This window comes from Diadema antillarum, unplaced genomic scaffold, assembly GCF_040938485.1.
Source record: "Diadema antillarum isolate AM-2024a unplaced genomic scaffold, OU_Dant_1.0 seq00000368_RagTag, whole genome shotgun sequence".
Classification (NCBI taxonomy): domain Eukaryota; kingdom Metazoa; phylum Echinodermata; class Echinoidea; order Diadematoida; family Diadematidae; genus Diadema; species Diadema antillarum.
Genome location: NW_027271369.1, coordinates 403,895 through 428,130, shown reverse-complemented (window position 1 = coordinate 428,130; position 24,236 = coordinate 403,895). Strand labels below are relative to the sequence as shown.

At 40.0% G+C, this 24,236-nt stretch overlaps 1 protein-coding gene across 2 annotated transcripts; it reads left to right on the top strand.

Annotated features, from left to right (window-relative positions):
* Nucleotides 1-10,382: 10,382 nt before the first annotated feature.
* Nucleotides 10,383-23,380, top strand: LOC139731277 (dimethylaniline monooxygenase [N-oxide-forming] 2-like). 2 transcript variants are annotated; one of them, XM_071642163.1, is made up of 8 exons: nt 10,383-10,437; nt 16,989-17,132; nt 17,615-18,073; nt 19,106-19,161; nt 20,585-20,817; nt 21,399-21,559; nt 22,092-22,336; nt 22,848-23,380. In XM_071642163.1, the coding sequence occupies exons 2-8, from the start codon at nt 17,018-17,020 to the stop codon at nt 23,163-23,165; spliced, it is 1,587 nt and encodes a 528-aa protein (XP_071498264.1). In that variant the 5' UTR covers nt 10,383-10,437; nt 16,989-17,017; the 3' UTR covers nt 23,166-23,380. The 2 variants fall into 2 exon arrangements, with proteins under 2 accessions (XP_071498264.1, XP_071498265.1); XM_071642164.1 differs by lacking the exon at nt 10,383-10,437 and adding an exon at nt 16,697-16,727.
* Nucleotides 23,381-24,236: the final 856 nt, after the last annotated feature.

Sequence of the window (24,236 nt, the reverse complement as noted above, 5' to 3'; positions counted from 1 at the left end):
TGGCAAAATTTCTGTTCCATCCATTGCCCTGTTACCTGTGATTGAACTGTGAACAGCGAATCTCATTTGGTTCATACATAAACACTCACACACACACACACACATACCCTCACAAATCGCAAATAAATGCGAAAAAAGAAAGGTCCCTGACCTTCTGAGGGTTTCCCGTCGATGTTGAGAGGGGGGGGGGGGGAGGGGGGGGGGGAGGAAGGGAAAAGTACTATTGACCCTTGACCTCCCCCCCCCCCCCCCACACACACACACGCATACACATACACATACACCATAGAAACGTGCTGCAACATGTGGATTGACCCCACATGAGAGGCGTAGTCGAAAAGTTGCATTCATTAATTTCTTGTTATTTTGGAAGATGTCTATCCTGGACAAGAGGGAAGTTACAACTATTGCGTAGTGAGAAGCAATGGTCTTTACACTGTAAAGTCATTCGTAAGTCATTCTCTCTACCAGCAAACCAATTTTATCATTCCAAATCCCAGCCTATCTGCCCCTGTGCACTCTCAAGCACTCGCACGCACATTCACCACCATCACACTGGCGTAGCCAGGGGGGGGGGGGGGGGGCGATGGGGGCGCATTTCTCACGTTCTTCGATGTTCTGTTTACTAAAACGCATGTAAGATTTGGACCGGGGATTTGGGAGGCGGGAAAAAAAAATGCGTGTATACTGTATGCATGCACATGAAGCGGGTCTCCTTTGCAACCTTTCATCAAATAAGATGTATATCTTTTTAATATTTCACTCAAAGTGTGCACCAGATCGTTGAATTTCAATTCAAAATATGCAAAATCTCTCGTGCTTGGGAGGGGGTATCCCCCTCCCAAACCCTCCCCCTCTGTGCCTACCGTATTTCCCTAGCTAAGTACACTTTTTAGATTTTTTTAAAAATCTAAATAATTCTGAGTGCACAAGACTTATCACTTATATTCCGAAAACTGAAGGTTCCCTCATGTACCTTAAGGGGAATTTCCCCTTTTAATAGACCCTTTCCTCCCTCAGCCCCCCCCCCCCCATCAGTTTTTTTTTTTTTTTGGGGGGGGGGTGATTTCTCAAATGTTGATTCCATCAAATATGCATGCGCGATATCTCAATTTCAACCTTAAAAAGATAAAAGCTCCATCGGAAGGGAAGGGTGGAGATAGCACCCGCCCACGCCTTCTCCCTGCTCCCCCCCCCCCCCCCGCCATGCAAAGAAGTAGACTGTGGCTATACCCAGATCGCTTTATTTCAATTCTAAAAACGCAAAAGCTCCGCGAGCCGGAGGGGGAATCCCCCTTCCCCTAAGCTCTACCTCACTAGACTTTATACATACGCACAGATGGTCCACATTCGGAATAAGAGCTAAATTCCGTGATTTTAACACTTCGATGAAAAAGTATTGCACCAAAAATTTGCACCAGATCGCTGAATTTCAGGTCTGAAAACGCGAAATCACCTTCGTGTGGGAGGGGATATGCCCCTATCTACACCCTCGTGTGCATGCTTTTTCTGTTTGATTGCTTAACAGACAGCGTTCATGATATTCAGTGTAAGAATTAATACAAGAAGACTAGTGTATTTAAATTATACCATTTTATAGGCAAATTGTGCAATAATAATCTACACTAAAATATACTGCAACCTTAAACAAGTGGGACTGTTTCAACTCGTTAAAACACGCAAAAACATGCATCAAATTACACCATTTGCAACATCAAAATGCAAAAAGTTCTTGCTGTGGGAGGGGGGACACCCCCTCCCACACCCTCCCCTCCCCCCTCGCTCGCTCCGCTCGCTCGGGTTCAGTCGCGTTCATGATATTCAGTGAAAAGAATCAATACAAGAAGTGTATCTAAATTATACCATTTTATCGGCAAATTATTCAATAATAATCTACACTAAAATATACTGCTACCTTAAACAAGTGGGAATGTTTCACGTCGATAAAACGCGCAAAAACATGCATCAAATTGCACCATTTGCAAAATCAAAATGCAAACAGTTCTTACCGTGGGAGGGGGGGGGGGACACCCCCCTCCCACACCCTCCCCTCCCCCCTCGCTCGCTCCGCTCGCTCGGGTTCAGTCGCGTTCATGATATTCAGTGAACAGAATTAATACAAGAAGTGTATTTAAATTATACCATTTTATAGGCAATTTGTTCAATGATAATCTACACTAAAATATACTGCTATCTTAAACAAGTGGGACTGTTTCACGTCGATAAAACGCGCAAAAACATGCATCAAATTGCACCATTTGCAACATCAAAATGCAAAAAGTTCTTACTGTGGGAGGGGGGACACCCCCCTCCCACACCCTCCCCTACCCCCTCGCTCGCTTCGCTCGCTCGGGTTCAGTCGCAATCATAATATTCAGTGAAAAGAATTCATACAAGAAGTGTATCTAAATTATACCATTTTATCGGCAAATTGTTCAATAATAATCTACATCAAAATAAACTGCTACCATATAGACAAGTGGGACTGTTTCACGTCGATAAAACGCGCAAAAACATGCATCAAATTGCACCATTTGCAACATCAAAATGCAAAAAGTTCTCACCGTGGGAGGGGGGACACCCCCCTCCCACACCCTCCCCTACCCCCTCGCTCGCTCCGCTCGCTCGGGTTCAGTCGCGTTCATGCGATTCAGTGAAAAGAATTAATACAAGAAGTGTATCTAAAATTATACCATTTTATATAGGCAAATTGTTCAATAATAATCTACATCGATAAAACGCGCAAAAACATGCATCAAATTGCACCATTTACAACATCCAAATGCAAAAAGTTCTTACCGTGGGAGGGGGGACACCCCCCTCCCACACCCTCCCCTACCCCCTCGCTCGCTCCGCTCGCTCGGGTTCAGTCGCGTTCATGCGATTCAGTGAAAAGAATTAATACAAGAAGTGTATCTAAATTATACCATTTTATCGGCAAATTGTTCAATAATAATCTACATCAAAATAAACTGCTACCATATAGACAAGTGGGACTGTTTCACGTCGATAAAACGCGCAAAAACATGCATCAAATTGCACCATTTGCAACATCAAAATGCAAAAAGTTCTCACCGTGGGAGGGGGGACACCCCCCTCCCACACCCTCCCCTACCCCCTCGCTCGCTCCGCTCGCTCGGGTTCAGTCGCGTTCATGCGATTCAGTGAAAAGAATTAATACAAGAAGTGTATCTAAAATTATACCATTTTATATAGGCAAATTGTTCAATAATAATCTACATCAAAATAAACTGCTACCATATAGACAAGTGGGACTGTTTCACGTCGATAAAACGCGCAAAAACATGCATCAAATTGCACCATTTACAACATCCAAATGCAAAAAGTTCTTACCGTGGGAGGGGGGACACCCCCCTCCCACACCCTCCCCTACCCCCTCGCTCGCTCCGCTCGCTCGGGTTCAGTCGCGTTCATGCGATTCAGTGAAAAGAATTAATACAAGAAGTGTATCTAAATTATACCATTTTATAGGCAAATTGTTCAATAATAATCTACATCGATAAAACGCGCAAAAACATGCATCAAATTGCACCATTTACAACATCCAAATGCAAAAAGTTCTTACCGTGGGAGGGGGGGACACCCCCCTCCCACACCCTCCCCCCCTCGCTCGCTCCGCTCTCTCGGGCTCGGTCGCTTCGCTCCCTCGCACACTAACCGCCCCCCCCCCCCTAAGATGAAATCCTGGCTACGCCGTTGTCACACATCAGAGTTTTATTTTCCCCTGCTATCTTCGCAGCAAAATTTGTATTGTTTACCAATTTACCTACCAACCTTTTCCTCGGGCCAGCCATCTTTTCAAGCAATGCTTACAATGGCGGCCCTCTGCATTATCACTTCTTAAATATAATATTGTTATTGTAATCCCAGCTGCATAGACATGCATACTGTAATATCATTAATTTCCTTTTATATCGTTGTTTATACAAGTCAAACGACTCTGTTTCAAATATACTTTGTATGTTTCCCATGTTCACGATTATTAAATCCATGTATATATTGATTTGCAGAAAATAAAGTATCTACCAAACCAAACACTGTCGATGATCTCGTCTAGGTACGCCCAAGTTGGGTCTTAATTGTACCGTGGTATCTCCCAACCAACCATCAAAAGGAAAAATTAATGTTGCACCGATCAGCAGAATTTAATCTGTGAACAAACTGATAGGCCTGTCATTTTGTTCATAATCAATTTACTTTTATTACAGTATAGTATAGACTGGCACAGAGATTGGATTTAAAGGTTTATTAAGATCACATACCATCATTAATAAATCTTAGAATTATCAACAACTGCGTGTTATTCAATGGGGTAATGGTCCGAAGGTTCGTTAATCCGAATAAAAAGATAAGGAACTTCGAAATAGACAAACCTTCCTTGATTTCGGATTAAAGGACCTTCGGAATAACGAACTAACCAACAAATGTCATATTACGTTTTGTTTTGTTTTACGACTTGAATACGTATAATCATTTTGTACGTGTTGGTTAATTGTGACATGCCAATGTTAGATATAGCCTTTAATCGAACTCTGGAAGAAAACACCAGGTCATTAATGATGTAAAGAAAATATGAAGGGATATCATGCATGATATACACGCAAGTACAGATTTGATACTCCACCGTTTGCGACATGGAAAGATATAAATACTTCGCGATGAACAGCTGCCGGCAAATGGTTTAGGATCGTCATAATGTATGTATAGGTTACTTCCTTTCTTTCTCACCGTCATTTATTTGATTCAAAGTGCCACTGTGCCACTGTGCCACTGCGACAATGTAGAACAGAGTTATAAAAAAGATAAAAATTGGTCTTCCATGACTTCTTGACCTTCTAGAAAATCAAAATGGTACATAAAAGTAATTGTCATTAAAACGAAGAAAATATGCAGCTTAGCATGACGGTGGAAAAGAAGAGACTCGGAACAGACTAAGACATGGGAGATAATTAGTCAAAAGTTAGTGACCAAATCAATGGCTCTGATAATAGTTCTAGTAAAGGAAGAAGGAACGAGTTGGACATTTTAAAGGATTGATTACATCTACTAAAGATATCACTGTAACTGCAACCCTTTTTGTTTGGGGTTGTGATAACATTATCACCAACACCAATTTGCATTGTAAGGTTTGCGACAAAATAGGCCTATTACACGACATGTAAAGAGTGTACATGCAATAGCAGATGTATCCACTTTTATTACTAGGTGTAGTTTTAATTCAATTTCAACCAAGTTCAATTTTACGTTATTTCCATCAAATAAGATGATGCATGATAAAAAGCATACGGCTGTCGAAGCATAATTGTGTTAAACGATTTTAGAGAAGAATTTGATATATTAGAGATAAAGGCTGCTAAAAAAATTAAGACATTTGTCAAGATGATTGGAATAATATCTTCAAAAATATTTCTTGTTATGAGTGCAGTATCATTGGAAAGATGAAAGTTTATTCCATTTGAAAATGACCTTATTGTGACAAAAAAGAAAAGAAAATGGTGTTTATCTGTGTTTTTTTATTAAATCCCTGCATTCATTGTGTGTAAGAGTAAGATATTAAGGAAGTCAAACGTGCATATTATATATTTAATGACTCTTACGTTTTATCATTATTTTTATACCTTTATATTTAAACAGGGTATAGTCCCTTCAGTTTCTCAACTGCTTTTCTGAGGAGCCCTGAGTACTGATACAGGATAAAACATTGGAATACAATAGACTTCATAAAAATCACATACAAACACACATACACACACAAAGAAAATACACGCTTGAAAAGACTGACATATTGAAATCAGTATAGACGATGTCAAGTATCTAAATATTTTAGACCCGATTTTCAAGTAACCGCTAAAGTCTGCTTGTTTAATTTCATTCTACATTTTGTGACTGGCATGCACATGGCCGTGAAATGCACTTACAGTTGTGATTGTAATGTAAATTCTTGTATAGTCTTTCCTTTTCTTGAGCGCAAAACGACATATGTACACTTCGTTATGAGCTATATGAGCACTGTTAAGAATAATGATAATACATGTAATAATGATACTACTACTAATAATAATGATAACAATAATGATAATATATATATATATATATGTTATACTAAATTATGTACATAAGTGTGTGTATAAATTGATATGAAAAAATTGTACACATAGAGATATGGCTATAAAAACTTACATTTACATATGAATGAGGGCATTAGATATGTTTGTAAATCTATCTCAACAACAGTTCAAGGGAATGCGCGCTTCTCGATGAAAGTGAAGTTCTGTAAAATTTTCCATCATGTTTTGTTAATGATTGTACGGAAGCTTAAAAGTGCCAACCAGATGACGAGATAAGAAGACGAGAAGACAGGTTAAATACCGAGAAGCCGAGTTATTGCAACTCGGCAAGTCGACTTGTTTAGGTCAAGAAGACAAGAAGCCGATTTCTTGTAGCTCGGCAAGTCGACTTGTTTGGGACAAGAAGACATGATAACGAGTTGTTGAAACTCGGCAAGTCGACTTGCTTGGGACAAGAAGTCAAGATGACAAGTTGTTGAAACTCGGCAAGTCGACTCGTTTAGGACAAGAAGTCAAGATGACAAGTTGTTGAAACTCGGCAAGTCGACTTGTTTGGGACAAGAAGACAAGAAGCCGATTTCTTGTAGCTCGGCAAGTCGACTTGTTTGGGACAAGAAGACATGATAACGAGTTGTTGAAACTCGGCAAGTCGACTTGCTTGGGACAAGAAGTCAAGATGACAAGTTGTTGAAACTCGGCAAGTCGACTCGTTTAGGACAAGAAGTCAAGATGACAAGTTGTTGAAACTCGGCAAGTCGACTTGTTTGGGACAAGAAGACAAGAAGCCGATTTCTTGTAGCTCGGCAAGTCGACTTGTTTGGGACAAGAAGACATGATGACGAGTTGTTGAAACTCGGAATGTCGACTTGTTTGGGACAAGAAGTCAACAACTTGTCATCTTGACTTCTTGTCCTAAGTAAGTCGACATTCCGAGTTTCAATAACTCGTTATCATGTCTTCTTGTCCCAAACAAGTCGACTCGCCGAGCTACAAGAAATCGGCTTCTTGTCTTCTTGACCAAAACAAGTCGACTTGCCGAGTTGCAATAACTTGTCATCTTGTCTTCTTGTCCCAAGCAAGTCGACTTGCCGAGCTACAAGAAATCGGCTTCTTGTCTTCTTGACCTAAACAAGTCGACTTGCCGAGTTGCAATAACTTGTCATCTTGTCTTCTTGTCCCAAGCAAGTCGATATTCCGAGTTTCAACAACTCGATATCATGTCTTCTTGTCCCAAACAAGTCGACTTGCCGAGCTACAAGAAATCGGCTTCTTGTCTTCTTGACCTAAACAAGTCGACTTGCCGAGTTGCAATAACTTGTCATCTTGTCTTCTTGTCCCAAGCAAGTCGATATTCCGAGTTTCAACAACTCGATATCATGTCTTCTTGTCCCAAACAAGTCGACTTGCCGAGCTACAAGAAATCGGCTTCTTGTCTTCTTGACCAAAACAAGTCGACTTGCCGAGTTGCAATAACTTGTCATCTTGTCTTCTTGTCCTAAGTAAGTCGACATTCCGAGTTTCAACAACTCGATATCATGTCTTCTTGTCCCAAACAAGTCGACTCGCCGAGCTACAAGAAATCGGCTTCTTGTCTTCTTGACCAAAACAAGTCGACTTGCCGAGTTGCAATAACTTGTCATCTTGTCTTCTTGTCCCAAGCAAGTCGACTTGCCGAGTTTTATCAACTTGTCATCTTGTCTTCTTGTCCCAAGCAAGTCGATATTCCGAGTTTCAACAACTCGATATCATGTCTTCTTGTCCCAAACAAGTCGACTCGCCGAGCTACAAGAAATCGGCTTCTTGTCTTCTTGACCAAAACAAGTCGACTTGCCGAGTTGCAATAACTTGTCATCTTGTCTTCTTGTCCCAAGCAAGTCGACTTGCCGAGCTACAAGAAATCGGCTTCTTGTCTTCTTGACCTAAACAAGTCGACTTGCCGAGTTGCAATAACTTGTCATCTTGTCTTCTTGTCCCAAGCAAGTCGATATTCCGAGTTTCAACAACTCGATATCATGTCTTCTTGTCCCAAACAAGTCGACTTGCCGAGCTACAAGAAATCGGCTTCTTGTCTTCTTGACCTAAACAAGTCGACTTGCCGAGTTGCAATAACTTGTCATCTTGTCTTCTTGTCCCAAGCAAGTCGATATTCCGAGTTTCAACAACTCGATATCATGTCTTCTTGTCCCAAACAAGTCGACTTGCCGAGCTACAAGAAATCGGCTTCTTGTCTTCTTGACCAAAACAAGTCGACTTGCCGAGTTGCAATAACTTGTCATCTTGTCTTCTTGTCCTAAGTAAGTCGACATTCCGAGTTTCAACAACTCGATATCATGTCTTCTTGTCCCAAACAAGTCGACTCGCCGAGCTACAAGAAATCGGCTTCTTGTCTTCTTGACCAAAACAAGTCGACTTGCCGAGTTGCAATAACTTGTCATCTTGTCTTCTTGTCCCAAGCAAGTCGACTTGCCGAGCTACAAGAAATCGGCTTCTTGTCTTCTTGACCTAAACAAGTCGACTTGCCGAGTTGCAATAACTCGGCTTCTCGGTATTTAACCTGTCTTCTCGTCTTCTTATCTCGTCATCTGGTTGGCACTTTTAAGCTTCCGTATGATTGTCTTCTATCGTGACAGCACGCATTCTTGCATAGTTCCTACAGACGATATTATAGCACATACGATTTACTTACAGTTTTCACCGCAATATCCACAAGCATACTGGCCGAGTGTGAGTACCCAACACTATATAGAATCTGAAACTACTTCGTTTTCAACAGCGTGCAATGCATAACTGCCATCTAGGGTTGTTGTTTCTGGGGGGGGGGTATCCAAAAGTAACAGTGAGAAATACAGTTACAGTATAAGTAGAGTATTGCTATGGAATGGATTATTCAGACAATATATATACAATAAAGACATTGACAGGTTGGAAGAAATGTGAAGACGAAAGTTGTAGAAAGGAAAAAATAAATTTAAAATGTAACCACATTATGTCTAACATGTTTTGCTACAACTTAGTTTTAAGTTTGAACTTTTTTCTAGTGATAATTTTGCTTTGTTATAATCTATCTCTACTCCAACAACATGACGAGATTGGATTTTAAACGAAATAAGAAAATCATAGACGATTTTTTTTTCTTTGATGGACAGGTGTCCTTTGTTTTGTAAGTTTATTCGATAAATATAACTCAAAAGATAATTGATTCTTCAACACGGAGCTATTTTGATGAATGATATAATATTTACAGTGTTGATCCGTTTCTTCACGTGGACTGCATTGTGACTATGAGAACCATCATATTGCTTTCTTGTCCTTAGCATTTTTTAAAAATCCATTTCCCATAGTAACGTTTATCTAAAAGTGGTGTAAGTTTTTGTTTTCTTTTGCAGGCAGCAACTTTGAGCTTAGAAGCGATGGCTTTTTTGTAACCATATAAAGTAATGACTGGTTCTGTTTCTGCACTTTTGGTCATAGTATAGCTTCACATGGAGAATTAACTTTTTGCTAAGCTGTTAATTTGCACTGCACGAAGACAAATAGCTCCCTTAACACTCTCAAATTATGGCAGATGGACATTTTGTTTGAAATACCATCGCCAACAGCCATTTTGTTTAAAACTGACAAATGTCTTGATAATTACTAAAATGTACACCAGGTCCCATTTTGCCTGTGTGGTTACCAATATATTGTGCATTAAAAAAAAAAAAACCCGCATGTTTTATTGTGTAGTCGTTTTTAGTCCATTGATGTCACGTATCGCTGACTGATTGTGACAAAGATGACCATGAAAGCAAATAGGAAAAGTAATGAAACTGCTATGGGACCAAATAAAATGTGATGGAATTTCCTGTTTTTAAGAAATGCGATTGCTGTGACAGCACCTTCTTAACATTCGCTTAAAAAATAGAACGGTATGTGGACAACTTAACATGATAGCAATGCATCGATGTGAGCACTGGCATGCCAGCATTTTGAACAAATCCTTTCAGAATTCCTCGCAAATATGATGGTAGGTGTATGTGCAACCTCGCAGGGCTTACGACACTGGTATATGGCCATCACTGCTTGCTACAGTGACTTATTGCTGATAGAATTTCTTCAGGGCAACATCATACGGTACAGCGATATCTGAGAATAATGTGCTCCAGTACACGGCAAGCAAGCAAATGAGTTTGCCTCTGCGGTAACGGCCAAGTTTAGATTTCCGTTTTCGACCACAAGCAAGCAGGATTTGGCCTCGCCCCGTTGTACTACTACTTCTTGTATTAGTTTCGTCAATTTCACTTGCCAGTGTTACCCAGGGCAGACTGCACAACAGCATCTCAGTTGTCAAGTCAAGGGAAAAAGTGAGGTAGGTAGAAGAATTGCAATATCAGTATAGTCTGATCCCAAAGCGTGGTGAGTTGATATCTCCCATAGACCTACTTCCGATCGAGATCTTATTTCATGCATGTAATGAGGGTTGATCAGTATCGCACACATACAATTATGGCATATTTTTAATGCACGGGAAAGCGTATTATGAAAACTGATTTGGAAAGATAAAATGCAGTCGTCCATAAATGTCGAAAATGTTCAGAAATTACTTGTATGCTAATAATGAACTTCTTATCACCGCTATGTCTTGCTGTCCGTACACATGAATTGTAAAGCACAGTATAGGAGAGCAACACAGGTCATTAAAAGTTTTAACAGGCTGTTCCTCTTCACGCAAGCAAGTGCTTTGGGTCGGAGGACTTTAAAAAGTGGAACAAATTGACCCAAAGTTCATCACTATGCTGAATTCATAGAGATGAGTTTATTATATCTATGTTCAGGTCTGAGAAGGAAGTAAAGCAAATTACCATAGAAATGAGCAGTCATTACCGTGACTACGGTTTAATCATGAATGGAGAACAATGATTCGCTGTGTAGACCTTAAACTGGAGCAGCCCAAAGAGATAAGAGATACCAGTTAAGTAGTGGTGGTATAGTAAACAGCAAAATGTATTTGTCATCATGTGAACCGATCGGTAAGGGAACAATCAGAATGATAGGTCTGCCTTTCATGTCAGTCCCTTGTTTTTTCGCTGCATATTACCGATGGTCAGAGGGCACAATATACCAGCTGCTGTAGTCCAGTGGATAAGAGCTAGCACAGAATATCACATCTCTGGTTCGAATCCCTTGGCAGCTACAGGTGTGCCCTGATAGGCAAGTGACTTTATCATCATTGCTTAGTCATTGTACATGGACTTACAGTCCCCTGGCTGTTTGTTCACAAGCATTCATTACCTCATTAGCGGCCTCGTGATCATAATACAAAATGGCAGCTCATACACTCTTACGCCTAGGTCATAACGACTATCTAGAATAAGTGGGTATGCTGACAATTATCAATGCTATATAGAATGATAGGAAGACTCCTATACCGTTAATGGAAAATATGGGGAATTTCTATTTGTGTGTTGTTTTTTTCATTCTCTACCTCATAACCCGAAAGAAAGTTTGGAATATATTGGTCTGAGGCCGAATATCATCTCCAGACTACCGAAAATGTGGTAGAAATTAAAAAGGACCAAATCGTAAGCAATGGGCGTCATTATAGGCGACTGTAAGTTAACTCATTCAGCGGATGAAAGTGCAGCTAAAAACAAATTTTGGCTACTCTTTATTGTGCCAGCCTCGACTTCTTTCGCATCTTAATCTGGCTGCCACTTGTATGACCAACTTGTGATAGCATTTATGCCCGCTTGTCTGACATTACTCTCACTATTAGATATAGGCCTAATCAACGTGCACTGGAGATCATATGCAATTAACTTCCAAAGTGATTATAGCCATTTTGTCTTTACTTAGGTTCCATGGGGCGCAATTCCTTTAAACTTTCTTGCTTGCTATTGCATCCACAAGAGTTTGGTAGTCAGTTAAGTGCAAGATTAGGCAACTTCGCGAATTTCGAGAGAGGTGTGAGAGCTACACAACAATCGATATCCCAATATGTGTTAATTTGATCATTTCCAAGTAAAGATGAATATAAGCCCGCATGAGTTATGACAGATGGTGATATATTCCACGACAATTTGAGAACTGCTGCCTTTCTTCCGTTGCGTAGTATTTTACTGGTACCAGCAAGAAGACAGGCACATGATATAGCTAGTGCCCCTATTTTGCACAAATTTTCTTGCTCAAACCTATTATAGGCACAAGGACATAACATCAGTAGAGTAGTTATTCCGTCGTCAGATCTCAAAGAGGCAATCCCTCGCTTGGTTCTTTGAGAGCTCTTAGTCTCCTAAACCCCAGCAGTTTTTTTGTGAAATAATGATAATTACCTAAACCCCAGCAGTTTTTTTTGTGTGAAATAATGATAATTCGAAAAGAGTTTATCACCACGTGACTAAAATTTAGGCTCTTCTGACACTGTCTAAAATCATCTTGTACAGGAAGAGATAACTTACCGTCCGAGGTTTCAATTTAGGAAGCGTAGCGGGTGGACTTCCAAAGAAATCAAGTGAACTGAACCAGTTCACTGAAGGATAATTCTTGTAATTTATGAATATCAAAATCTTCGGACAATAAAGGGTAAACGACTTTGCTTCGTCAATAAAAAAGAGCTGTGGGGAATGCTTGCACTGATTTGTATGTATCTTATGCCATATCCCTGCCAAGAGACAAATTTTGGCAGATTACCGTTTCACAATAGAATACATCAAGGTATTTTCTCACTTTTTTTTTCTTTATCTCCGCAACTTTTTTTTTCAAGAATACGATGTACAAACGAAGATACAATAACACACCTTGATCAAATGACATTTTCTATTGAAAATTAAGTGTTTAAACAAGTTCAATGAATCATTCAGGAACAAAATACAGTTAATTATTGCATTTTCACTTTCATGACATGTTCGGCATTGCAGGGGTCGTCAAACTAAACATGATGTGTAATATAATGTTGAACGAGAGGGCAGTCCTTTCCTGACAGAACTATACCAAAATAGTATTCTCAAGGATTATACTCGCAACTAGAAAAAAAAAGGAGGGGTAGGAGGGAGGGGGGTGAAAGGTGCAAGTGCAGGGGGTATTACTCATGACCAGACTTTATTTCACTTTGATTTAAAAAAAAAGATATAGAGTAAATATAGATAACACAACTATACAAATTTGTTATAATTGTCAATATTACACTATATTCGACATATATTTCTTTAAGAATACACTTATTCATATTCTTTCAAGGACAATATTTTTCTATCATCAATGGATTTAATTTTCTTTTAAAATGTTTACAAAAATGTGAATTGTTTCGGATGATTAAGGTGAGCATTCCATAAATAAGATCCATGATGCCTTAAGAATTAATGCGCCAAAAGGATTTATGGGTTATTCAAATGGATACAATTTTACTGCACGACCTTAAAAAACAATGGTAGCTTGTTCAGGAAATATGTGAAAAAAAAATTGGCTTTACAATAATGAAACACACTCTTTATCATAATTGCTCTAACCTGATTAAGAGCTCTAGGCTCTTTTTGCAAAATTTCAAAATGCATAAGAAAAACAAAATTGATCAAATATAATCCATGGTATTGCATAGAACATCTCGGTGTTAAAAAATACATTAAAATACTTTTAATTATACTGTTTCCTTGACAAATGTCTGTCTGGTTTCCCCTTGAGTTTTTCCCTCAGGATTTTTTTTTCTGATTGTAAATCTAAACATACATAATATATCGCAACGGATTGACAAATTGCCCTAAATACATTGACGTAAATAAACACTGATTATTTAGTGTTTTATTGATAGCCATGATAGAAGTCATGGGCATACATACTAGGGCAACTGAACTCGAACTAACGTCCTCCTGACAGGGGATATATCCACTGGACTTTTTACTGCTGAAATCACATCCGTACATCGGAATTAAAGATTCAAAAACATGTGTCAAATGAATATCGTGCCATAACAGACACGATAAGTTTATACGAGCTATAATAACATGAAGTGATACAGAACTAACTCTAACTAACTTTTCACCTTTGCAAATTTGAGGCATTGTTATCAAATAGTATACACTCATGTAAAATCATCTCATCCCATTAAATTTGAATGTCTAAGAGATGACTAAAGACAGTTTAATTGCTTACAGCGAAATATACAGGCACAGACATCACATTAACAAAAATAGCAGAGCAATGAATAAATGAAAACAAGTGCATTATACCCTTTCTAGAATGAAACCTACACTTTTGGTTCCTAGTAGTTACATCAGATGTGCTGAGGTAATGCTTATTTCAAAATTAACAAATGCACAAAAATTTATGATCTCATCATGTCGACTTGCATAAGGATTCATGATCTTTAAATCAGAATCATCGTTTGCCGCATAACTACCACGCAAAACAACATGTACTAACGGCACATTCTATCACGACTTGTCTACGTGACATCTTGTGATGTCACGTGTTTTTTTTTTTTCCTTTTCTGCTCTATTAGTATATGTTTATTATGTCAAACGGTCATGTGCATGTACGACAGTGGAACTGTTGACTTTCATTTTTTGTTCAGCCACATTTTACTCGTCATTAACGGTATACACTTCGCGTCCGGTAATGCGATGAAAATATTTATCAAGAATTAATAACGGTGTTTCTGTTCATAAATCCGGGATAGCAGCTCTGCAGATTACGTAAGGAGTGTAGGGGCTACTGTAAGGAGTGTAGGGGCTACTGTAGGGAGTTGGCGGTGTGTTTCATGAGCGTACTATGATTCCACTAAGATTCTGTTCATTATGTTTCTGCATTGCAAACTCTTTCTTGCAAGCTTGTCTTACATCTTGCACATTAAACCGTATCACATTAATTGAATATGCAAATGTCACGCCTTTGAGTTCTAGCGTCATGGACTCCTTGACTGACTGAAGCCTGCATATTTTATGTATTTCTGTAGATTTCTTTATATATATTTTTAATGCGTACACATCATATAGAACAGAACATGAGTTTACGAGCCCACAGTATACTAGGCAGAAAGGCCACTACTGTAATTATGACGCAACAGTTACCACTGATATAACAGATATGCCAAAATAAGATTGATATTTTCGAATCATAGGCTATTTCCCTCCGAGATTTCAAATAATGTTAGCTAATATAAGAGGAATAAGTGATGATCTTATCGTAAACACTCTGTCCCATATTCATCATAAGGTGAGGGAGATCGTTTAATCTCTCTTTCTCAGGTGCCGTGGAACGTTTTTTTCGCCGGAAAAGAGGGGGGGGGGGGGTGTGCTCGAGTTTGGCAGGGCAAAGGATCATCAATGATCATGCTAACTCCCTCCCCCTTTATGGAAATGAGACATATTTATTATCAAGGCGCAAAACTCTAACGTCACGTGTTTTCTGGTGTCGATTTTTTTTTTCGTCCCGAATTTCCCCCGTTTTCATTCAAGAGCCAAAATGTGTGCGGGGTGGTTGGGGGGGGGGGGGGGAGGGAGAGGCTGCGGTCCTGATATGTCTGCGTAGGAAAAAAAGGTACCACAAAAAATCTAATATACATATACGTGATACGTGGATTACGTGACTAGGGATGAACACACGAGAACAAACTATTTACGTGTGACCGGGCAAGCTCCGGAAATTGGAGGAGACGAAGGTACCCGCTTGTGCAGCAGAAACGAGCAGAGACCAGCATGATTGGAAGAAACAAAACAACTTTGTGTCCATTCCCCGGAGAGAGAGATACACACGCATCGCATTCAATCAGGCCAGGATGATAGACTTATGTTGAGTCATCACGTCTTTTGACCCACCGGCAAGAAATTGTCATTTTCATTGGCTAAACATCAACTATATTCCATCACAGCCAAAGGCTCCGTTAAGCGCCTGCGGTCGCTCTGGCGAATGTGCACTCTCTTCATATTTTGTCTTTTTCGTAAGAAAGCAGACCGAGCAGCAATCATCTAAAATGAACTTTGAATTCGACTGCTCACACTCATTAAGTGTTAAAGGGTGATGTTCCGATGAACACACACAAAACTGGGAGCTTGCATGGGGTTCGCCTGTGAATCAATAACTGGCGAGGTTGACTTATTCGGTGAAGAGGGCAGTTGCAGCTAAAAGAAAAAAAAAATGGAGGTTGTGCATTTCGAGTTGGGTCTTCCACAGATCGGAAATTTATCAAGACAGTTAGAGGATTCAAGCAGTCAAGATGGAAATCGTATAGGTTTTTGAGTCAGAATCATACCCTTCAAAATTTTCTGGATTTTCTGCAATTCGCTTCTATCCATTCCTCCTTCTGCATGACATTAAACATACTTTCAAGGAAGGTGCAATGCTGCGAAGTGTCACAGTGGTTGGGTGCCTTTAACGTATTTCGGAAATTATGCAGTAATCAAGTAAGGAAATGATGGATTGATTTTCGGAACAAACATCAACGTCCTGATTTTAATCTTTGTTAATCACGATTGTTTCCTTCAGTTCAGTTCCCGGGTATTTCCCAAAGAGCGTGATGACATGATTTACAGGTAGTAACACTTTTGGCAGGACGAGGTGATATCATAAGCTTTCACTTTCGTTCTCAGGAGGTATATCCTACTGCTATAAGCTCAGGGGTTTTCACTTCCAAAATTGCCCACGTTCTATGTAATCCTTCATCAAGCAGTAAACCAGGCTTTTATTCGCATTCATTTTCTTTTTTTTGATTTGTAGTCGTTAAATTTCGTTTTGCTGTTGTGGACATTGATTAGCTTTTCGCCTCGGTACAGTCAGAAGCTACTGGCACATCTCTCGCTCAGTGGTGCACGCACGCAAGCATCAAACAGCTAGGCACGGGGTCAGCCAAGCATTATACCTAGGCTCACTGAGAATACCTATTGTTAGGAACCATTCCCCAGAATAACTTATTCTCATTTTGTTGTACAGGTTGCATAGACTGAAGAGGAATTGACAAGATGGCCGTCAAGCGTGTTGCTGTGATCGGTGCGGGTGTGAGTGGACTCGTCGCGATTAAATCGTGCGTGGAGGATGGACTCGAACCAGTGTGCTTCGAAAGAGAGGACCAAGTTGGTAAGAGGCGCATGTCCAATCATCGACGTCTGAAGTTTCAGTCTGGCCAAATGGACACAAAATAGACATAGGCCTATTTCAGTAATCGATGTGGTTGTGAATATGCATTTTTTTTTCATTAGCATTCCATGTATATAGGCTACTTTGTTTATTTGATTCGCGGTATGTACCTATAGAGGAAACACGAACAGTTCCAGTGATAAGAACCCAACTGGAGCAATACCTGTAGGGACATTGACTTACTGTTAATGTTCTCGGGAAGAAAATGTGGAAAAATACGCGGCACATAGAAATTGTTCTTTAGTGTATAAGGTATAAGGATGACATTCCACGGTTAAAGTGCTAGTGTAGTTAAGTGTTAATACTTGTAGACCAGGTAGCGCGTTATAGTTAGATTTTTTTTTTTCTGAATGAGAAGTCAGTATATCATACCTTATTTTGTTTGGGCTTTTTCTTTGTGTGTTTCTTTTGGCATGGCACAGGTGGTGTCTGGGTGTTCAGAGACGAGGTGAGAACTGAACACGAAGAAAGCGCCCTCTATCACGCTCTAGTAACCAACTCCAGCAAAGAAATGATGTGCTACAGTGACTTCCCCTTCCCGAAAGATTGTCCTCCGTACATCCCAGGAAAGCAGCTCGGCCAGTACTACAAGGACTATGCGGAGAAGTTTGGTCTCTTGCAATATATCCGTTTCGGAACTTCCGTGCTAAATGTCGAGGAGGCAGCTGACTACGACACAACGGGACGGTGGTCTGTCACCACCCGCGGCCCGGGCGGAGAGAGCACAGAAGTCTTCGACGCCGTTATGGTTTGTACGGGCATGTTCAGTCAGGCCAAAATCCCGAAGTACCCTGGCCAAGATGAGTTCGAGGGGGACATCCTCCACAGCAATGACTACAGGAAGTCAGAGGGATTTGAGGGGAAAACGGTGCTCGTTGTTGGTTAGTTGATTTCTTCCTCATTTTTTAAAAATCCATTATTTATTACGTCTTACTGACTTCTCCACACATAATTGTTGTCTGTATTTCCTTACAAGCAACAAGCATGACAAGGAAGAAACTGACAGTTAGCCGAAAGTTCTTGAAAAGAAAAGACCCCCCAAAAAAGACCAAAAAAACAAGGCCATAGATAGTCAGTGGCTTTCAGGACATATTGATTGCTCCACCATGACACTTGATCGTTCGGAGATGTATAATACCTGCATCTATTTTTTTTTTTATAATACGAGCACACATTCCGCAGCATAACATTGATTGTTAAGAGTTTCCCATCCCCACCCCACCCCTCCCTAGAAAGGAGTTGATTAAAGGGGATGGCTAGTAACTGATCAGTGGGAATCAGTGGGAATGCTGAAGGATGATTGTTCCAATCCTTGTGGGATTCATTTAAGGGTACACTATATATCTATTCTTGTGTGAAAAATATTTGCTTCAGAATGGGCTCATATTCAAGTAATGTGCAGTTTAATGTTTCCAGGTAAGCGTCCCTGGTCAGTGACGGGGCATTAATCTGCACATTACTTGAATATGAGACCGTTCTGAAGCAAATACTTTTCACACAACAGTAGATATATAATGTACTCTTAAATAAATCCCACAAGGATTGGAACAATCATCCCTCAGCATTCCCACTGATTCCCACTGATCGGTTACTAGCCATCCCCTTTAAGTAGAATTAGGTTCAGGAAGAAGGTGAAGTTAGAGAGTAGTATGTGTCTAATTCCATGTTTAATATACTATGATGGAGAGTTATTTTTGTCATTACTATATTGTAATTTTTTTATCTGAATTCGAGGAAAACATCACAGATCTCATACTGTCATTACATTTGCTTAGATTAAGATAGCTCTCTATAAAACAAGTTCTTTACATTTATGATGAAAATGAATTTTGATGAAGAAGTACTAAATGAAAATGCCTCGCTCATTTCATTTTCATTTACTTTGTGTGTGTGTGTGTGTGTCTGCTAAATAGGTGGTTCTCATTCAGCTGGTGATGTAGCTGTGGATACAAGTCGAAAATCGAAGAAAGTAAGATATCTGCACACTTCATCATGTGCCTGTAATGTTACGAAAGTCTAGTTGGTGGGAGGACAAAGGTTTGCACATCAATCCGGTCTTAATAAGGAAAAGTTTGTTAGAGCGATTTCCATTCAGCTCCGAGCAAACGTTGCTAAGCTGGAAGGTTCCAGCAGAAACATGAATCTTCACAAGTGTCTTTTTTTTTTAATGTCCTGAAATGTTTTCTACGATGAAACTGCATCTTAAGCACGCGATGTAACATTTTACGTGATTTTATTATGGAGACTCCTTCCTACTTTCTACGAGTTTCGCTAGTTGTTTTAAAAAGACAGAAATAAAAATTGACCTGAATTTGGCTCTTTCGTGCGATAAAATTCGTTTTGGATTTTGCTACAGATAGATTTTCAATAGGCAAACGTCACGTGACGGAGCCTAGGCTTCAGCATTGTACAAAAGGGAATTTTCTTTATTGAGTTCGTTGCCATTTGATAAAAAGCTCAAAATTTATATGTTTTTTCTCGTTTTTAATACAGTTTTATCACAGATTATATGAAAATTGATATCAGGATATAAAACGTTAGTCCATAAAGGAGAGTACATGTCATTGAAACTGACGGTAATGAAAACTTTTTGCTGGTAACAAGAAAAAGTTCGATTCATGAACCTTTATCACTCACAAATTTAATTTCATCATTTGAAAATTTTGATGTTAATGTTTTGTCTCTGTGCTTAACGGTGATATCAGCATGATCAGTGTGAACAGCTAATCTGAATGCGATTTTCTGTTCCAAGCTTTATCGCACATGCATTGTTTGTATTCTATCTAATATGTAGGTATGATTTAAGTTGTGTTGTTGGTTTCCATTCTGGTTGTTTGTAATCTCATATACTTCATCAGCGGTTGATAAAAGAAAGGGAAATTATTTAGAAGAATGTCTCATTTCATTGCCCAGACAAAGATCACCATATATAGTGTTGACATTTGTCTCCATCCCTGCAGAATTGAGACAATTGAATCATTACTCATTTACAACCGAAACCATACCACTTTTCGTTATCGTTTTATAGATGTAAGGTTACTGAGTTTTGCAAGCGCATTTATTCCTTTGCAAGTATTGTTATCAATATTGGAATGATAACAAAATGATGATGCTAGTAATCATCGTCAAAAGTGATAGTGATAGGGTCTACAGAAAAGTAGTAATAGTAGTAGTATAAGTAGAAGTAGTAATGGGAGTAGTAAAATACATTAACTACAATGTGGCGGTATGGTAGTAGTACTAGTAGCAGCAGCAGCAGAAGCAGTAGTAGCAGTAGCAGTAGCAGTAGCAGCAGCAGCAGCAGCACCAGCAACAGCAGCGGCAGTAGTAGTAGTAGTAGTAGTTTTATTGTTCATAGTATCGTTATTACTGATTTCAATTACATCATACAGACCTATATAAGCATGAGGAACGGAACATGGGTGATAACGCGTACAGGTCCGCTGGGATGGCCTCGAGATCTTTTCCTCAATCGCCGCTTCAACTTTCTCCTCCCGGAGTGGTACCGGCGCAGCATAGTCGAAAAGGATCTGGCAACACGGCTCAACTCGGACAACCTCGGACTGAAGTCGACCCGGAAGCTATTCTGCTCAGAGGTTATGGTTAACGACGACATTGCTAACAGGTAAAACTGGCTCTTTGTTCCGTGTGTATGTGTATTGGTGTTATCCTTGTTTTAGAGAGCATCCTCACTACATTTAAAGTAATGTTCAGACTTTGATGTATGCTAATGGAGATTGAAGGGACTGACTCCATTGTCGGTAATGAGTGAGTTCATTAGTATTTCGATCTACAGACTTCGTGTTAACATGGGATTAATGTCACTGAACTAGATCCTTCATGAAACAACAAAAATAAGCACTAAAAAACCCAGTAGTTTTCAAGTGCAAGAAACGTCTGATTATGCTCCTCACTCCAAGCTTTGCTCGCCGTTCTATTTGCGTTAGAGGCCAGATAACGTTTAGAAGAGCAATGTATTTGCTATTATGTTCAGCTGAAGAAATAAAAGTAAAATGAGAAACCAGTATCATTGCCTCTTCTTTGGTTTCGTTGTTTAGCCTATCTTGCTTGAAACCTAATACAAACCTGCATCAAAAATTGTTCGATGACACCCATGGTTATTACGTCATTTAACTACTGTTACGTTGCACATGAAACGCCATGATCTTATTTTCGACTATCCCCGTTTGTTCTTACACTATTTAGAATCTTTTGCGGCGCAGTGTCAGCTAAACCCGGCATCAAACACTTCACTAAAAGGGGGGTGGTCTTCACAGACGGGACGAAAATCGACGACCTGGACGTTGTCATCTACGCTACCGGCTACAACATCAAAGTGCCTTTCGTCGGAACACACCTCATTGCAGGTACGTTGTTCGTTTACTTTGCTATCAAGTAAACTTTCGACAACACTTTCAACTTTTGTGGGTCTTGCTTTGTTGTTGTTTTCTCTTCTTTTTTTCTTACCGTCTACAGAGATTTAACTGCGATTTGCTATCTTCCGTTACTATGTTATCCACGGATTCATGTTAACTTCTTTGCATATGGCTTCAAATGGTAGGGCCTACATGTTTTAAAGTTAGACTAGAAGTTGTCGTAGTTATACTGCATCTATTGATGACATATGCTAGGCTGTTAGTACCATGTATCCATAAAAATTGACTTTTTTATTTTTACTGCATCGTTTCCTACTATGCTGTTACATGTACTATACAGTATACCTTTTCGAGTACTACAAATTAGTAAGGTCTTTTCACTAGCTTGAACACAAACAATGATACTTAATATTGCTCTTTAACCATCACAATAGTCATAGTAGATACTAGTACGTTACTGCCGGATAATGTACGTGCCTTGTTAACCCTTCACATCTCTCTCCTGTCCGTTCCCGCCATATAGATAAGGTGGAGGAGTTGGACCTATACATGTACGTGTTCCCGTCAAAGATCAAACACCCGACCTTTGCCTGCATAGGTTTCGTCATGACGATCGGCGCCCACGCGCCAGTCTTCGAGCTGCAGGCTCGCTGGGCTACTCAGGTCTTTAAAGGCAAGGTTCCCCTGCCGAGCCAGCAGGCCATGGCCACAGACATCGCTATGAAGAGGAAATTTCTCTACGAACGATACGGCAAGCACATCATCTTTGTAAGTTATGAGAGCGCTATCCTGACAATGTAACACACAAATTACACAAAATCAATACAGCATTGTAATAACGTAAAATGCTGTGAATTGAAATACAAAAGATGTCATGACTTTTAAGACAAATACCGAATCAAAGTTGATTCGAAATGGAGGTGACTGCTGAAAAGCAATGCTCGCAGCTTGCAGTCTCCTCATAAACAACAACTAATAACTAATTATTGAACTAACAAGACGACGCAAATTGCCTTAGAAAAGACAAGAAGACAAAAATAAATGCACACACAAATAAACACAAGGCAGTTCTCTTGTAACGTAAAAAAAACCCCACAAAAATAATAAACCGTGGAAGGAACAACAGGAAAAGACTGAAGAAGACAGGGAAAGGGGGCAAATTATACTCGTGAGCATTATTATTATCCCGCATGTTTGCTTTGCTGTAGCTACGTGTATGTATGCATGACGTATCTTGGTTTCCCCCTGTTTTTACCCTGTATCTTCCAATTTTTTCCAGATCCCACCGATACCTTACCAGGATTGCATTGCCAGTAAGATCGGCGCCAAGCCCAACTTCAAACAACTCTTCCTCAAGGATCCCCTGCTGGCGCTGAAATGCTTCTTCGGGCCGGCCGTGCCGCCCAGCTACCGATTGGTGGGTCCTCACACCTGGAGCGGCGCCCGTGACGCCATCATGAACGTGTGGCAGAACACAGTATCTGGAACCAAGTTCCGCGAGACTCCGGTGGGAAACGGTCCCGAGGGGTACCCCCTGGCTCTGAAGCTGATGCTCTTTGTCGCTCTAGTCGCTGGTCTGTGCTTATCTGTGGTATAAGGCAAATGGGCTGATGCGTCTTAGCCTACAGTAGGCCAGCGTCCGTGTAAAATGAAATAGTAAGATCGAGTAATAGCAATATTGACAATGGAATTGAGTGCAATAAGATTCTATCCTGTATTTTGAAGACACAAATAATGGAATAAGAACGACAATAGAATAGAGACATACTTTCATGAATTACTCTCAGTGATCACCGTTGAAAAGTGATGGTCACAATTGCTAAAATTTAAGTTTCTTTATGTCCTCCATGCAATCGAAGGGTATCCTTCGTTGCATTGCAGTGTCAGAAATCATGACATCACCATCCAATACAGTGAAGTCCCGTTAATCTTCATTATTTCCACGTGAAACTTGGAAAAACACATGTTACTATGAATGTAATTCAAAGAATGATTGTTATACAGGAAATGATTATACGCAAAGGCAGGTTATAAGGTTTAGGCTGACGCCACTTTTTGCCATGACGTTTGTCTGTACTCGTGTTAAGGTTTGGGGAGAGATGTCAGATCGGGTAGTTTCTATACCAGTCCTTATGATCTATCCTCAGCCCCGACTGACTTTATGTCCAATACTTACTTTCCCATGTACAAAATGGCACTGGCAGGTAGTTACAGAACGCACACGTTGTGAATACACTGTCACCTAGCTGCGAGCAGTCGCAACATCGTTCATTCTCAGAGCACGTTAGTGAAATCCAAACGGAATTTCATATTTTATTCACATCGCGCATACTCTCTGTTTACTTGATGTTTTAACCCTCTTCTGATTTGGAGTTTGGGCGATAATTCGAGTTCTCTCCCCCCCCCCCCCCATACTCTCAGCAGCAGATGGGGATACATCTTCCCATTGAGTGAACATAGTGTAAAATGAGAAATAAGGCAAACGAAAACAACGACCCACTATGGGAGCTAACGTAACTTCCTGTAAGTTGCATGTCGGTCTACAATTAAATCATTGTCACGATTTTCCGTATCACTGTCTGTTGACGCAACAAATTCTTCATGTGAGAAACATGACATTAGCAAAACACGGAGGAAATAAAACAACAGACTGTAGATACATATGATG

What these genes read in the sequence shown, in the direction of transcription:
- LOC139731277 (XM_071642163.1), top strand. Translation starts at nt 17,018, where the DNA reads ATGGCCGTCAAGCGTGTTGCTGTGATCGGTGCGGGTGTGAGTGGACTC. An exon ending in GAAAACGGTGCTCGTTGTTG is followed by an intron (nt 18,074 to 19,105) that starts GTTAGTTGATTT and finishes TCTGCTAAATAG; the next exon opens with GTGGTTCTCATTCAGCTGGT. An exon ending in CGGAACACACCTCATTGCAG is followed by an intron (nt 21,560 to 22,091) that starts GTACGTTGTTCG and finishes CCCGCCATATAG; the next exon opens with ATAAGGTGGAGGAGTTGGAC.